The 15461-nt window shown below is 40.9% G+C and overlaps 1 protein-coding gene across 16 annotated transcripts in view; it reads right to left on the reverse strand.

Moving 5' to 3' along the window:
* The window catches only part of sgip1a (SH3GL interacting endocytic adaptor 1a), an 80222-nt gene extending 66585 nt beyond the window's left edge, over positions 1-13637 (reverse strand). For 13 of the 16 annotated variants that reach the window (XM_026146282.1, XM_026146288.1, XM_026146280.1 and 10 more), the window contains exons 1-2: positions 13469-13636; positions 1150-1234 (exon numbers count right to left, since the gene is read on the reverse strand). In XM_026146282.1, the coding sequence (XP_026002067.1) occupies positions 1150-1201 (52 nt within the window). In that variant the 5' untranslated portion in view covers positions 1202-1234; positions 13469-13636. Of the gene's footprint in view, positions 1-1149; positions 1235-13468 lie in introns of all 16 variants that reach the window. The other 3 variants (XM_026146272.1, XM_026146271.1, XM_026146276.1) reach the window with 3 other exon arrangements.
* Positions 13638-15461: the final 1824 nt, after the last annotated feature.

Below are 15461 nucleotides of genomic sequence, written 5' to 3' on the forward strand. Positions count from 1 at the left end.
TTGGATGAGTCAATGCACTGTTGGAGATTTTAGTGATCAGGTCTGGGTGTGGCTAGTGAAACTGAACATAGGGCCAGGTAGGTTTGGAGAGCTTTTCCCCCACTTAATAAATGAAATTACAATTTAAAAAGTGCATTTTTTTCTTTATTTACTCAGATTATATTGGTCTAATATTAAAACACTTTTTCATGGTACTGCATCGGTCTCCTACAGTTCTTCTATACCAGGGGTGTCCAACTCCAGGCCTCAAGGGCCGGTGTCCTGCAGGTTTTAGATCTCATCCTGAGTCAACACATCTGAATCAATTAGTTCATTACTGGGCCTCTGGAGAACTTTACGACACGTTGAGGAGGTCATTTGGCCATTTAACTCAGCTGTGTTGGATCAAGGACACATCTAAACCCTGCAGGACACCGGCCCTCGAGGCCTGGAGTTGCCTAGCCCTGTTCTATACCTAGCCTCAAATCAGTGCAAACACAACCAATGCTATTGCCTTTGTGCACATGATGTACACATCACATAACGTTATTTAACTTTTTAATTGTATTGTTAAATTAACAAACCAGTAGACTATGTTATAGTAAAGGCAGATTATCAGCAGGTAATCTAAGGAGACTGTCTTTAATTCTGTAATATCTGATTCTATTACATTTGGTTTCAAATGTAACCAAAAGGTAGATGATGTATGAACATACAGGAAGTAGAAGAGAATGTTGCTTATGAGAAATGAGTTCCATGTGTCTGGATAGGAAGAACTTATGCTGCTCTATTTTCTAGCTTTCCCGTCAAGCGCTTTGGGTGCCTAGAAAAGCGCTATATAAATCCAATCCATTATTATTATTTTCTGACACTGACACACACACACACACACACACTTTTAAAAAGGGCACACCACACAGCACAGTGAACATGTAGCCACAGTGGATACATAAACAAAAGCATTCATATGTTGTCATGCATCAATACAAGCATGCATTAGCTAATGCAGTACAAAGTCCACTTCACTGCAGGACCGGTGAGTAAACCGCTTGAGATTCTAAAAAAGCAGAAAGTGGTGGGTGACCTTCATGCCTTATTCTAAGGGTAAGTTGTCGATCCATGCTCAAACTGCTGAGGTGATGTGCTGCTGCAAAAATAAAGGTGTTTTACCTACTGTACCTGCAATGATACGAAACCAGCCGGTGCACAGCTCCTCAGCCATCAGTAGCTCTCTCCATGGACCCCGCTGCTCTCACTCCAGCCAGGCAGAGGGATGAGAAGGAAGACAACGAACATGGACAACGACAGTTCACCGGAAAGAGAAGAGGGAGATGAGGATGAATATTTACCAAAGGCTACCGTATAACTAATAAACAAAGGTCTTTGGAGAACACAAATGTACACTGATGCTGACAACTGCAAGTGTACTCGCGAAGCAATGCACGCAACCTGTGGAGAATAGTAATGGGGCACGGTAGCCTCAGCCTGCGAGTACAGATTTGTCAAGCACTGAAGGTCAACGTGTCCTATGGGAATGGTTTCATCGAATTCTGCCTAAGTTCTGCAGTGCAGAAGACAGCATATGCATCTTAATCATGCAACTGTTTCATCTGCAATTTATTATTGTGATTTCCAACAGGGAAAGATTCAGCATTTCAAAAATGTCTAAATTAGCCTGTTTAGATTTGAGATACTGAACGCTTTGACAGATTCACAGACTAACCAAAACTAATAAACTACAGTTTCAAGTTAAACTATAAAGTACAAACATATATAGATATAAAAGATGTGCAGAGTAAATTTGTCCATCATTCTAAAACATGGCCCCCAAGCTTGATTAGCTACATTTTTTCTCTCTTCCAGTTTAAGTGGATCCTAATTGGCATGTGGCAATCTCAGGTGAACTGACAGGTTGAACTTGCTTCAAACTCCAAAAGTGCACATGCTAGTGGTGCCACCTACTGGTCACTTAAACACAGTACTTTATTCTCCATAAAATACCTCTCGACCCCTCTGTTCCACATAGACTTGCACCTGCGTGGTGTGTGATTAGTCATAAAATATGAGCAGTAACAAGGTAACAAAGTAAGACACAATTATAAAACAATAGATTGACAAAAGGGATGCAGACATGATCACATGTAGGCTCACACCTACAGTAATAGTTCCAGTAACAACAGCTGATCACACGAACATCTATTTCATTTTAAACGTTATGATTAAAACGGAGGTGACAGCACTGACACAGTGCTGCAAAGTCCTGAGCCTTGTAAATGTCTCTTCTTAGAGCAGAGCAGTCTGTTAAGAGTTTGGATAAACAGTGCTAACTACTCAAATATAGACTATGAGCAAGAAAGCTCTTTCTGGCACATTTGGTTTACGTTCCAGATGGCAGCAAGCTGCAGAAGATAGAGAAAATAATTCTTCCTCAACCCTCTTAACCCCATCTATCCTTCCCACCACGCTCTGCACCGTTTCTGCTCTGTATGTGCATCTACCCCTACCCACTAACAAACACCCATCGCTTCCCTCCCTCTGACCTACTTTCTCGCCACCTTTGCTCATGCCTTTCGCCTGCTGGGTGCAGTATTGCTCTGGGTATTTTTCAAAAATGTCTCTGCATCTGCCTGCAGGTCCAAAACTGTCCACGCCACCAGCAAAAAGCCACAAGAAAAATGCAAATGGGTCATCGCTGTTACTATACGGATAGAGCATAGAGGCTACATTTAGTAGAAAACTGCTGTTCTTTTAGTCAAGCAAGAAACCGCTGGGACGGTGAGGCTGAACTGCTTATCATACATCAAATACGTTCTAGTTCTATCGTCAGTGTCCCCAGTAAACAAAAATATCAATCCTGCACACGTTGTTCTTTTCTCTGCATCAGCAGCAGCTGGTTGCAGACCATTCTGTTGATTAGACAGGCAGTAATATTGACTGCATTTATGATACTTTACATATTATTTTCAAAAATCTAAAATGCATCACTACTCCACTGGAATGTGGGACATTAGTATAATCCAGTAGTATACACCATTTCCATGAAAAAGCATGCACGTGGCCATACTGGGGAAACATTTTTTTAAATCATCTTATATATTTTTTTTTTTTAAGTGTAGGCTGAATTCCAAACATCGCACCAGACTCTTGTAAAAATAACAGCTGTTCATGGAGACTCTCTCATTTTCTGCCTAACACAATATTGCCTATGGATTTCATCGGCACCATTCTACATGAGTCCCTCGTAGGGCTGGGCCATATTATACCGTTCACGGTAATACCGGTATAATGTTAGGCAACGATAGGAAAATGAAATATCGCGATAGAATATGAGTAAAACGCGCGTGCGCAGTGCCTTTGTTTTCATACGCACATGGCCGATTGTTGAGTGAAACAGATGAACCAGAATTGGTTTGTAAAAATGGTGCAACTTCAGTGATGTGGAACTGGTTTGGTGTTTGTCCGTCAGATACACGACAAAGCACATTTTTTTGCAGAACATGCAAGCGGCCGTCGTTATTGTCGTATTTGTCAGACTAAGATGCTCTTAAATCTGGGAGTAATCTGGGTCCTAAACTCCGTATGCTTCAGGTCAAACAACACTGCAGCATCACTGAGCGTTAAAAACTGTCTAAATTCTTTCATCTTTAATAAAACGATCAGCATTGCTGCTTTACCAGGGGTAACTATGAAGTTTAACTTCCAGGCATCCATTAAAACAAAATTTATTACATTTAACAGAGTTAGAAGTTAGCGGGAAGCTAGCGGAAGTTAGCTCGCTAGTTTAGCTAGTTACCTAAGCATGATATAGCATGTTCTGACAGAGATTTCTGAAAAAATTCAAACGTACAGCTCTGCTATCACTTCCAACATAAATGAAGACAGAAAACTAAACAGCAGTGACGTTTGTAGGGTTACTGAAGTTGGGCTAGCTGGTATATAATGATGTGCTACGTGATCGCTAGCGACACAGCTATGTTAGCATAACATAAACAGTGAAGCTGGAGGACGAACACTAACAGTTTTCCACTTATAAAAGTTAACGTGAAGGTTCCTCATGGTTAGAGACAAATGCAATCGCATGGCAGGATGCTGTAAACGGACCAAACTTCAGTCAGGAGAACAACTGAGATAATCCATCCACAATACGAGGTTAGTCATTAATATACTGCAACAACATGGGAATAGAGCAGCTGCCAGAGAATTCAACATTAATGAATCAATGGTACAGAAGTGGAGGAAGCAAGAAGAATGAGTTTAATAAAGTTTGATTTATCTGACTGCTTTGTTTCGCTTAATGTGCCTTATAATCCCGTGCACCTTATGGTCCGAAAAATACGTACTGCACACTGCAGTTTAATGTTGCAAAGCACCTCTTTTTAACTTCAGTGGATATTATATATGGTTATGTTCAGGATATGTCAGCCCATTTCTACTGGAAAACTTTCAGCAAGGAATTTGCATTTGCACTGTTACATTTTTATAAAGCTTTAATGTACATAAAAACCAGCTTCTTATTTAAGTGAAAATAAATGGAAGGTTGTCTTTTTGCGCTAGTAATGTTGTGGAGTTGTATTTTGTCTCGCATCAATTATATCGTCAGTTATATCGTTATCGCAAATTTTCAAATATATATCGTGATAAATATTTTTGGCCATATCGCCCTGCTCTAGTCCCTTGTCACCTTTTACCTACCTGGAACAGCATTTGCTGCACCTGAGGCATGTCAACACAGAGCGGGAGTATCACAGATATGATGGCTCTCGGTTAAAAACATCTATAGTGGGAATTCCCTTTGCTCATGCTGCAACAGTCACGTTTCACGGCCCAAGGCCTCGTGCCATTTCCCCGCACACTGCTGAAGAAACATCCCTGCAAACCTCCACCCTCCACTCCAAAGTGCTCTGATGAGGGACGGTGATTAGCCTGCACTCATTAAATGTAAACAAACAGCCAGCAGTGAGTGCAGCCGAATCAAAACAACATTCCACTCAGTGAGAGGGAGAGGCGGGAAGGGCGATAAGGTGTGGCGAGGACAGTGTGCCATGTTGTGTGCCTACGTGCCATTCAGCCACTCACAATGCTCTCAGTCTGTTAGTACCACCAGCCAGACACGCTGTGTTTTGTCATTACCCCACTTGCGTCCCTGCCCAGGGTTGCAGTCACACATACACATTAGATGATGAAAGATTGTGTGATTAGCAGACACTTCCTGATTACTTGATTACACTGGGGAGGCTGACTAACAGCTCATGGGTGAATCTGTCTTGTTTAGTCTGATGCCACTGGGGCTATTATCTAAAGCCAAGTTAGAATAAAACACATGTATTCCAGTATTTCTCTTCTGTATGCTACATCATTTTTGGTGTCGGGTCAGTGGAATAAATATCTGTTCGATTGTTAGACTGGCATGTGTGCATACTTTATGTGCAAGCCAAAACTCAAATTCACTTCATAGTTTAGCCTGAAAATCTACGCAGTTGTCTTCTCGCTGCATTCCTGCTAACCCGAAACCCCTTCCCGAGTCAACCCCCTGCTAGAGGCCCCCATTAAAACCCAGTTCTCTCTTCAGCCTGAGAACAGGGGATGGAAGAGATGAGCTCATGTCTCTGATCCTGAACTGGTCAGCTCTGCCGTCTACCTAATGGTCTCCAGGATGTCAACACTGGTGTGTCCTTCTTATTCACACCAATGATCATCTTCACAGAGGCCCCAGACCTAAATAAACACAGAGCAAACTTGCTGTACGATCAGCTTATATCTATAAACAGTGGAGCGGTTTAAATTAGGCCACTCCCAAGAGTACCGTACTTTGCTTGGACAGCCAGGCTGAGATGACAGAATGGAGCCAGATGAACTCACTGAAGGGGGTTTCAAAGGACTATTTCACACAACGGCAGAAATAGCACAGATGCGACTTCTATACTGTCCGACTCTTTGGATAATTTAAACAGACTACATCTTTAACTTGCATTACATTTATTTGGAGGCTTTGGCTCTACGTAAGAGATCCGCATCCTTCATAAAGGAGACTTTGAGCTAAAAACTCACACGAATGAAATCCACAGTTTAATACATACTTACAGTTGGGGAAAAAGACAGAATTTGCCTACGCTTGCTTACTGGCTCGCTCTATTTTGGTGTGACACCCACAAGGATGCGTCGAATATAGGTTTTGTGTGTTTTTCTGTGTGTGTGTGTAGAATCTGTGATGTGCTGATAGGAGCCAGGATGGGCCTCCCAATGACGCATTTAACTGGAGCTATAATTTATGAAGCATCTTAAAATAGTAGTTAAAAAAAGAACTTCTGGATCTTACAACGCTTCAGAGGGAGAAGAATTAACTTACTTCCTAACTTAGGACAACGACAAAGTCACAAACTCACAAACCCAGTAATCAAAGTAACATTCCTGCTCAACAAAGCACAAACCAGGTTCTCCACAGTCACTTCAGTTCTCTAGTCCCTGGAAAAAAAGGTGATCGATATCACCGTATGAGTCATCAACTAAATACTTGTAAGGTGGAGTCTGCCTGTGGGTGGCTGGGTAATCCCATTTAGTCATTCTCAGCAACATTTTACAGTAGTTTCATTAGATGAACAATACTAGGGTACCTCACTAATCCAAGACTCACTCGGGAAACTTAAGACAATATTTACAAAATGTATGTGCACAGAGAGAGAGCTTACTGTATGTTGCAGTCATTAATAACCATTTCATCTACTGTCATGGACCGAGAGGAGGGCCGGAAATAAATACAGAGAAGAGCAACAAAGGAGAGTTGGTGATAACTGCTGTACCTGCTATAAAAGCTTCCAAACACATGACAACTGGTCAAAAACCAAAGATAACACATGCCAAACAACTCCACATGTCAAAAAGTCTGATGTAGGGCTGGGTATCGTCACTGATTTCTAGAATCGATTCGATTTCGACAGTAAACGATTTTTAGACAGTAAACTGTTCTTGAAGTAGAGAGAGAGAGAGAGCTGTGCATGAAGCGTGATCATGTGTTATCATGGTAGAAGCGAAACAGCAAAGGTCAGAGGGAATTCATGACGAGGTTTATGTGAAGCGTAGTTTGGATCTTCTTTTGCTGCTGGTTCAGTCAATATTGTTTGGAGAGATCAAACCTGCAGCTTCAGAATCAGCACAAAAAGGGCGTAAACACAAAGCGCCCACCGACGCCTCAAAATCAGCGAGCTGTCGGCTTTCAGCCCCGACCGTGTCCGTGGCGTCGGGTGAGGAAGGCGACATCTCACTGATTCTGATGCGTCGGCGGGTCCGCGCTTTGTGTTTACGTCTTTGTGCAGAATCCGTGTTCCTGCTCTCATTTACTGTTTTAGCTGTTTGGTGGTTGTTGAAATTTTGTGAGCTTTAACCTGAGATTCTGGCGATTCGGGCAAAATAAATTTATATTAAATGGTAAATGGCCTGTATTTGTATAGCACTTTACTAGTCCCTATGGACCCCAAAGCGCTTTACACATTCAGTCATCCACCCATTCACACACTGGTGATGGCAGCTACATTGTAGCCACAGCCGCCCTGGGGCGCACTGACAGAGGCGAGGCTGCCGGACAGGGGCGCCACCGGGCCCTCTGACCACCACCACCGGCAACCTTCCGATTACAAGGCGAACTCCCGACTCTTGAGCCACGATCTTTACCCAATTTTTTTTTTAAAAATCGATTCAGGATTTTAATGAATCAATATCACGTTATTCAAGCTAGAATCAAAACCCACCCCCAGTCTGATGGCAAGAAAGCTAGTACTCTAGCCAACACTAGCATTTCCTAGCTCCTTCTACTCTGCTGAGGATAAATAATTTACTGTTTACTTTATCTGTACCAAATACAACTATGGGACAGCAGTTATTGAGCTTGGCTATTCCCAGTTCACGCTGAACTGGCTGTTATACCAATTCCCACTATAGGTTTTAATAAATGTACGCTGACAGTGGATTGCAGCAGCTCGTGGTATACATGCTGCACCAGAGCTGCTGCCTCAGCTTCGTGTCCTGATGCTGCTGGTTGGTTCTGAACGTCCTGATGTTGCTGACAGACACTTTCTTTTTATTGATCCGTCTATTCTGTGCTCCTGAGGAGGCAAAAAGAAACTCAGACATAATAATATCAGCCCCTGTAGTCTTTGCCTCCCTTTGGTTGCCATGGCTACAGAATTCGCCACAACAGCAAGCTGAAAATGTTGAACCACGAACGCCGAGCGCAGTCTCGTACGGCTGTGCCTGCTCGACAGGGCAAAGACCCGGGACACTCTTGGTGATCTTAACGTTTGCTATCACGTTGCCTTTGAAGACGATGGATGCAGATGCTTGCTGTCAAAGCATTTTTACAAGATTCCTTCTGTGACATTTGACAGCAGCGCTGTGCCAGCCTGCAATGTGTCATCCTGTGTTCAAGCGCAGCAAAAGTTGCTCCAATATCTCGACTCCTTTCCACGACTGAAAGTGACACACCACAAGGGAGGCGAGTCTACTTATCTATATATAAATACACATCACATACTTGCGTCTGCCGTTACACTGGCATACAAAGGCGCATACATAGCTCTGTGTTACTTATCTCCGACTTGTTTCACAGAAGCTCCTGTGTGTCAAAAAATAAAGCACACTCTTCTTCCTCACAGAAAGCCACAGCTCACCCACGCACACACAGCTCACCCAAACTCCTCACTTCCAGTAAATTCTCTACCTTTAAACTCTCAGAGGATCCTGGGGACATTTTGTGCCATTCCTTTTTTAATTTTCATCCTATTTTGGCTGTGCTGAATGAATAGCTCATATTTACTAGAAGATTTAAAAAAAAATTTTATTTGTCTCAGCTCCTTAGAATATCTAAAAATGGCTAAGCTACGCAAAACCGCCACATTTCAGGCCAAAAAATGACCACATTTATGTTGACATCAACTAATGCATTCCTTTATGTTAAAATTTTATTTTGGATTACTGTCCACCAGGTGGCGCTACTTTTTACCATTCAAAGCAAGCAGCAAAATGTCACACTTTTTCTGTTTTCTGCAAGGGAAATGATAAGTGTGCCATTATTGATGTTAGATAATGGTGTGTGTGTTTGAGCGTGTATTCATATCTCTGCGGGGACCAAAATACCACCTTCAAGCCTCATCATCAAACTTAAGGGCAGTGTGACTTTTGCACAGATAGAAAGAGACGAGCTGGCAGCACCATATGGGAACCTTGATTGCAAAGACAGCAGTCTGTCCATTTGCTCCACGTAGAGCTACATAAACATACAGACCTTTATATGGTTAAAATATGATTAAAGATATTTAATAGTTGCATTTACTCTGAAGTAGTTTTAAAAGACAGTCATTTAAAATGGGAAAAAATATTACATCATAGTATTTTTACAGCAGTTTTTGCGAAGCTGCCATTTTTTGTCCTTGGGATCACGAGTGTCAGGTTTTGTTTTCTTTTAATCTGACATTACAAAAAAAATAAAAACACATGTTGCTGCCAATCATTGACTCATCTAAGGCCCAATAAAAACAATCAAATATTCCTCGAAATGTATTTTATGGAAATTGTTTTTGCTTTTTCAATAGAAAACAGTGGAATTATGTAAACATACTGGGCTTTAAAGGGTGAAATCGCAAAAATTATACTTAATATTTGAAATTATTTTTCAGGCTGAAGTAGTTTTAAAACATTGAGTATTTTAAAGTTTAAAAAAAAGTTGCTATATAATAATTTTACCGCATTTGTTGGCAAGGTGGCATTTTTTGTCCTTCGGTAAAAAGAGTCAGGATTTTAAGGATCATCTAATGGTTAACTGAGCAGCATCAGTGGTGCTCACAGAACAACTACCACTATATATATAACACCTTCAATTTCACACAGGAAAAATAAGTCTGTACTTAAACCATGTGTATATATCGATGACAATAAATAAACTCTGGTATCAGCTTAGGTCCCAAAATAGATAATAATGTAATAATGGATTGCATTTATATAGCGCTTTTCGGGGCCCTCAAAGCGCTTTACAATTCCACTATTCATTCACTCTCACATTCACACACTGGTGGAGGCAGCTACAGTTGTAGCCACAGCTGCCCTGGGGCAGACTGACAGAGGCGAGGCTGCCATATCGCGCCATCGGCCCCTCTGGCCAACACCAGTAGGCGGTAGGTGAAGCGTCTTGCCCAAGGACACAACGACCGAGACTGTCCGAGCCGGGGCTCGACCCGGCAACCTTCCGATTACAAGACGAACTGCCAACTCTTGAGCCACGATCGCCCGTGATATGCAATCCCAAGACAGTCTCCCCTTTTCCTTCAGTTTTTTTCTAACAAGTTTCAGCTGGACAGGAGAGTCCAAAACTCTGCAACACAGAACATTTCCACTCATCAGGCTAAAGAAAAACAATCGAGCAGGATGAGGGATCACTGCTCATAAACACTGACTGACTGGCTCCCTCATCCCATTCGGAAAACCCCCTAAATAACTCCAGCCAGAAACAAATGTACAGATAAATAATAATGCAACTGAAGGGATGGTGGGCAAGCCATGCAGAAAACATACCGACAGCCAAACTGAGTGAAAGAAGACTCTACAGTACAACATAAGGCTTCCCCCTATGGCTAAGACAGCATGAATGACTCACTCCTCCTCCAGCAGTAACACCACCACCACTCTCTGCATTTAATCATGCAAGCGTCAAGCTCAGGATATATTTTAATGTATCCTCAGCAATGTTTCAGAGGGAATAATACACAAAAACAGATTTAGTTACTAGTTCAACGTCACTCAAAGGTCGTCGTCTTATGCAGGTGCTACCAATTTATCTGCACACGCCTTTTTTAATGATTCCTTTAATTAATTTTTGAGAGGGAAAATAAAATGAATACATTTACTGAATTTTGCACATGACAAGAAGCCCCTGGAAAACTAGTTTCTGACAGAACAAATAAAGATTATCAGTTTGTAATGCTGCGTGTGTCCATCCCCTATATTGTGAAACATGGACACAGTATTGCCTTCGTGGTCAGAGCCCAGATTCCACTGTCTAATAATATTTGTGCATTTAAGGGTTTCCACAGAACAACACAGGAAACGGGGATCAGAAAGTTTCCCAGTCTGAATTTCCCAGGCAAAGAACACCCAAAACCCAAAACCTCATTCATTATCCTCAAACTTGGCAACCCCTTCTCTCCCCCACAGTGTTTCCCACATATCAATAACCTCTACGTGAACTCACTCGACTTCCAACACTCACATGTGCAGCAGGGCTCTGGCTGTCTCAACATGATACCCCCAAACTTGGAGCTGTACCTACAACAAAGCCCCTTCACTATCAGGTCTCGCCGCTTGGCAGCCACCATGGTCGTGCCTCTGGGCAGTTCTTTTGATGACTATACACACAAACATAAGTTTAATGTCAACGGTGAATAAGAAATAAAAACTGCATGTAAAGAAGCAGCATACAAGACGTTTCAAAGAGTTCATGTTTGTTACCCATCCTGATCTAAATTACAGCCTAGTTATGACAAATGTGTCGGGCTACACAACATACCGACTTCATTACCATCACCGAGACACTACAGAGATGCATGCCACTACACATCTGAAGCAGTCATGACCTATTTTCACATGTGTCAAAGTAACAACACAGTTGCCAGTTCAACTGTTTCACTGGCTCATTTGGGGGAAGGGACAACTTTTTTCTTTGCTATAACAAAATTCTGTAACAGGTTTCTATTCAGGATTTTTGAAGTGCCTCGTGTCCCCTCCTGTGAGGTCTACACGTTTTTGTTTCAAGGCCAAGTCTTAATTTGAATAAATATGCTTCAACACTTTCTCTCAGAGGATCTGACTTAACTGCTACTTTCTCACACGTGTTTACGCTGGTGCCACCGCTGATACAGGACGGAAGTGACAGAATATGAGCCAGCCCTCCGCCTCAGGTAGCTGTGTGAGAATCATCACATGCAGCAACACCAGTTTTAAATGACAAACTGAAAAAATGCACGTTGAACGGACACGGATTCCATCACATGACGTACAGGCTGGCCTTTTGTATTTTGATTCAACTACCCGCCCCCCTCCGTAGGCATAAACACCGCAGTTCTTACAAAACATACTCCATCAGATTTTCCTGTAAATTTCCCTAACAAATGCTGAGCCAAACCTCACGATGCATTGAGCTCAGTCAACATCGACATGAATGAATCGACTGCAGTACGCTAATGGCAAAACACAATTACTCAACCATTTAATCAAAAGTCACCATTTCCCTTCTCCGGCTCTCCCACAGCATGAGCTGGATTGGAACATTGTGTAATGAACGTGAACTAGCTGCTATTGTCTCCATTGTGCTGCTCCAAAACGCTGACAGGGGAGCGCTGAACTCAAGACCCTTGGTGACTAATGTCTGCAACTGAGCCAGTCCAGACTACAGAGGCTTGCATACCCAAAGGCACTCTTTTCATAAAAGCATTGGTGAATATCAGGGACAAAAGACTGTGTATTTGAAATTTACTGCTGGAAAGAAGGTCCCAAGTGTTTTAATCACCGACAAATACACTTCTATCTTTCTGGTTTCACAACTAAGATGGGTCAAAGAGGTCAACGGCAAACATTCATACTCAAATAAAACAAGAATCTTTAAGGACCACAGTTAATCAGCTGAGTTTTAAAATGTAAAGGCCTTGGGCAAAAACATACTCTGGTACAACACTTTATAGGTAAAAAAAAGAATGGTAAAATGCACCGCAATGCTGATTTAATGTGCACGCATCATTCATGTGAACTTGCACAGCTATAACTCACGAGATTAGTTTCTGTCCCTGAGATTTGGGAGTTTTTTCCAATTCCCTGATGTGGTTCCTGTTACTAAAAAAACAAAAAAGGTTTCAGTTACATTTCTAGTACGCAAGATGTTCTTTACAGGACCTCAATGAATACAAGTGGATCAATAATATTAATAAGTGTTGGTAAATAGTACCTGAGTCATAGTTACTTTATTTTAAACCCTATGGTATTCTATGTAAAACCAGTTCAGTTATGTTACTTCTGGCCTGTTGCTGGAGTCTCCTACTTTCCCAAGTCAAGTAACATTGCCATGTTTTAATGTTCTTAACAATCTAAAGTCAATTTGAGTACGGACCTGTGCTACGTCAAAGGCATGGCTACTGAGTTATACATAACGGAGGAAATGGCTCTGTATAAGTGCCGAGCACCAGCCCACCTTTAAAGTAGTGCTACATGTTTTTGGACTAAGCTAGCTTAGTATATGTCATGATTCATTTAGCTTTACTATATCGTTTTAGCGAGCAACAGTAGGTAAAGCCCTGCACACCACTTGAAAAGCGCGACACACACATTAAACTAATGAGTTTGCGTTTAGTACTATTGCTTCACCTGTAGCTGACAGTTAGAAGCATCACAGTAAGCTTTACTTTTGACTCGCTTGTTAACTTTTACCCTTTTTTCCCCTTAAAATTACAATACTTACGGCAGTTTGGAAAGTTTTGGAGATTGTTCTTCTTAAAGCTTTTCTGATGGGGTAAAACCAAACAAACTCTTTCTCCTGTTCAACAGGGAAAACTAAGGCGGGTTAGCCACTCAAACACTCAAACGTTGTTAATTACCGTCAGGCAAGACATGGCTGCCGGAAGTGACATATTACCTTGCTTGTTACTGGAACCAATGGAATAAATAAATATAGTTTAAAATAAATAAATAAATAAAAATAATGAACAAATAAATAAGTGGAATAAAATATAATAAAATTGGAGTAACGTTCGTAATGCACGTGACAGGCGATAACAAGCAAAGTCGCTAAATGACCTACCGCTACTTTTCTTTTCTTTTTTCTCTTCTTTTTTCTTTCTTTTTCCTTTCTTTTCTGTTTTTTTCTCTCTTTCTTTTCTCTTTTTTTCTTCTTCTTTTTTCTTTCTTTTTTTCTTTCTTTCTGTTTTTTTCTCTCTTTCTTTTCTCTTTTCTTCTTTTTCTTTTTTCTCTTCTCTTTTTCTTCTTTTCTTCTCTCTTTCTTTTTATTCTTTTTTTTCTTTTTCTTTCCCTTCTCTCTTCTTTTCTTTCTTCTTTTTTTCTTCTTTTTTTCTTTCTTTTTCTACCTACCGCTACCAGACTCTTCCATTCAACAGGTGTGCTTGTTTCCACCTGTTAGGTGCTTTATGCAATTTGGAATTTGTATTATTTATTATTATAGCTAATCGAGACGCAATTACGTGGGTGAAGTCATACATACATACTGAACTGTAAACATTTATAAAATATTAGCAGGCAGAAATATTTTCATATATTTGTACCCCCAAATGGTTGTCACTTCCGGTTAGAAGTCTGGCTAACGTACAAGAAGAAGCGAATTTTTTTTTTTTTTTTTTTGTAGTTAATACATTTTACATGTTGTTATTACTGTCTTCAAAACAGCAGTAAGTGTCAAATGACCTACTCTATGGGAGTTATGGGTTCCATATTTAAAAAATGCTGTGTAATCGATATTTAACCTCTCAAACGCTGAAAAGAAGATTATGCTAAGCAGCCTCGGATGTAGTCTGCCAATCTTCTAAAAGAGATGACTGGTCTTGGTGTCCGCTTACGGACTTCAGCAATGTACACTCATGAGATAAATAAAGTGTATTCAGATATTACATATGCGAGTAACACGTTTTCCTGTTTATTTTCATTTTTCACACCCATCATTTCTCAGAATTTGTATTCAGATACCACGCGTGAAACACCTGGAGGTCCTGTTTCACTCGGTCGTCTAATCCATATCTGTCCATCAGCTGCTGCAGCAGCCTCCCCACACACCCAAACTATTGGTTAATATTTAATCAAACCCGTCCAGGAAAGTAATTTCCTCCAACAAATCACAATATTTTGTCACGCAGTCTGATGGTGTTGCATAACAAGAAAGTCTTTTCCCTGTTCGGTCACATTTTTTTATTATTTAACAACACCGAGTCTAGTTTGGCCCGAGCATGCAAACCACACCTGATCGTTGAGCCTCTTCTTTAGTCGTATACAGAAAAGCCTGTTATTTTTCAAAGCATTAATATAGCATTCTGGTAACAGTGCCTTTGTCGCTACAGGTTTAACTTATCTTTTAGATGAACATTTGAGCCTAAAGGCAATGGCTTTGTGTGTGTGTGTGTGTGTGTGTGTGTGTGTGTGTGTGTGTGTGTGTGTGTGTGTGTGTGTGTGTGTGTGTGTGTGTGTGTGTGTTCCATCTGCAGTTCTTGGTCACAGCTAGACTAAATGTGGCATTATTCAGTGTAGCAAACATAACATGTACATTTAGATTGTAGTCATTCAGTCGCTTTAAAATGTGTGCACAATTAGACCTGACCTGAAACTTAGTTTGATACACTAGTTCTGCAATACATCCTTCAGTTAATTATCTATTTATTTTTTATTAAACATAAAATAAATTATATAAAAAAACCCTCAGTATTCAAAGACTTAGACTAAGAAGATTAAGT

Source organism: Astatotilapia calliptera, chromosome 17 (assembly GCF_900246225.1).
Source record: "Astatotilapia calliptera chromosome 17, fAstCal1.2, whole genome shotgun sequence".
Classification (NCBI taxonomy): Eukaryota; Metazoa; Chordata; class Actinopteri; order Cichliformes; family Cichlidae; genus Astatotilapia; species Astatotilapia calliptera.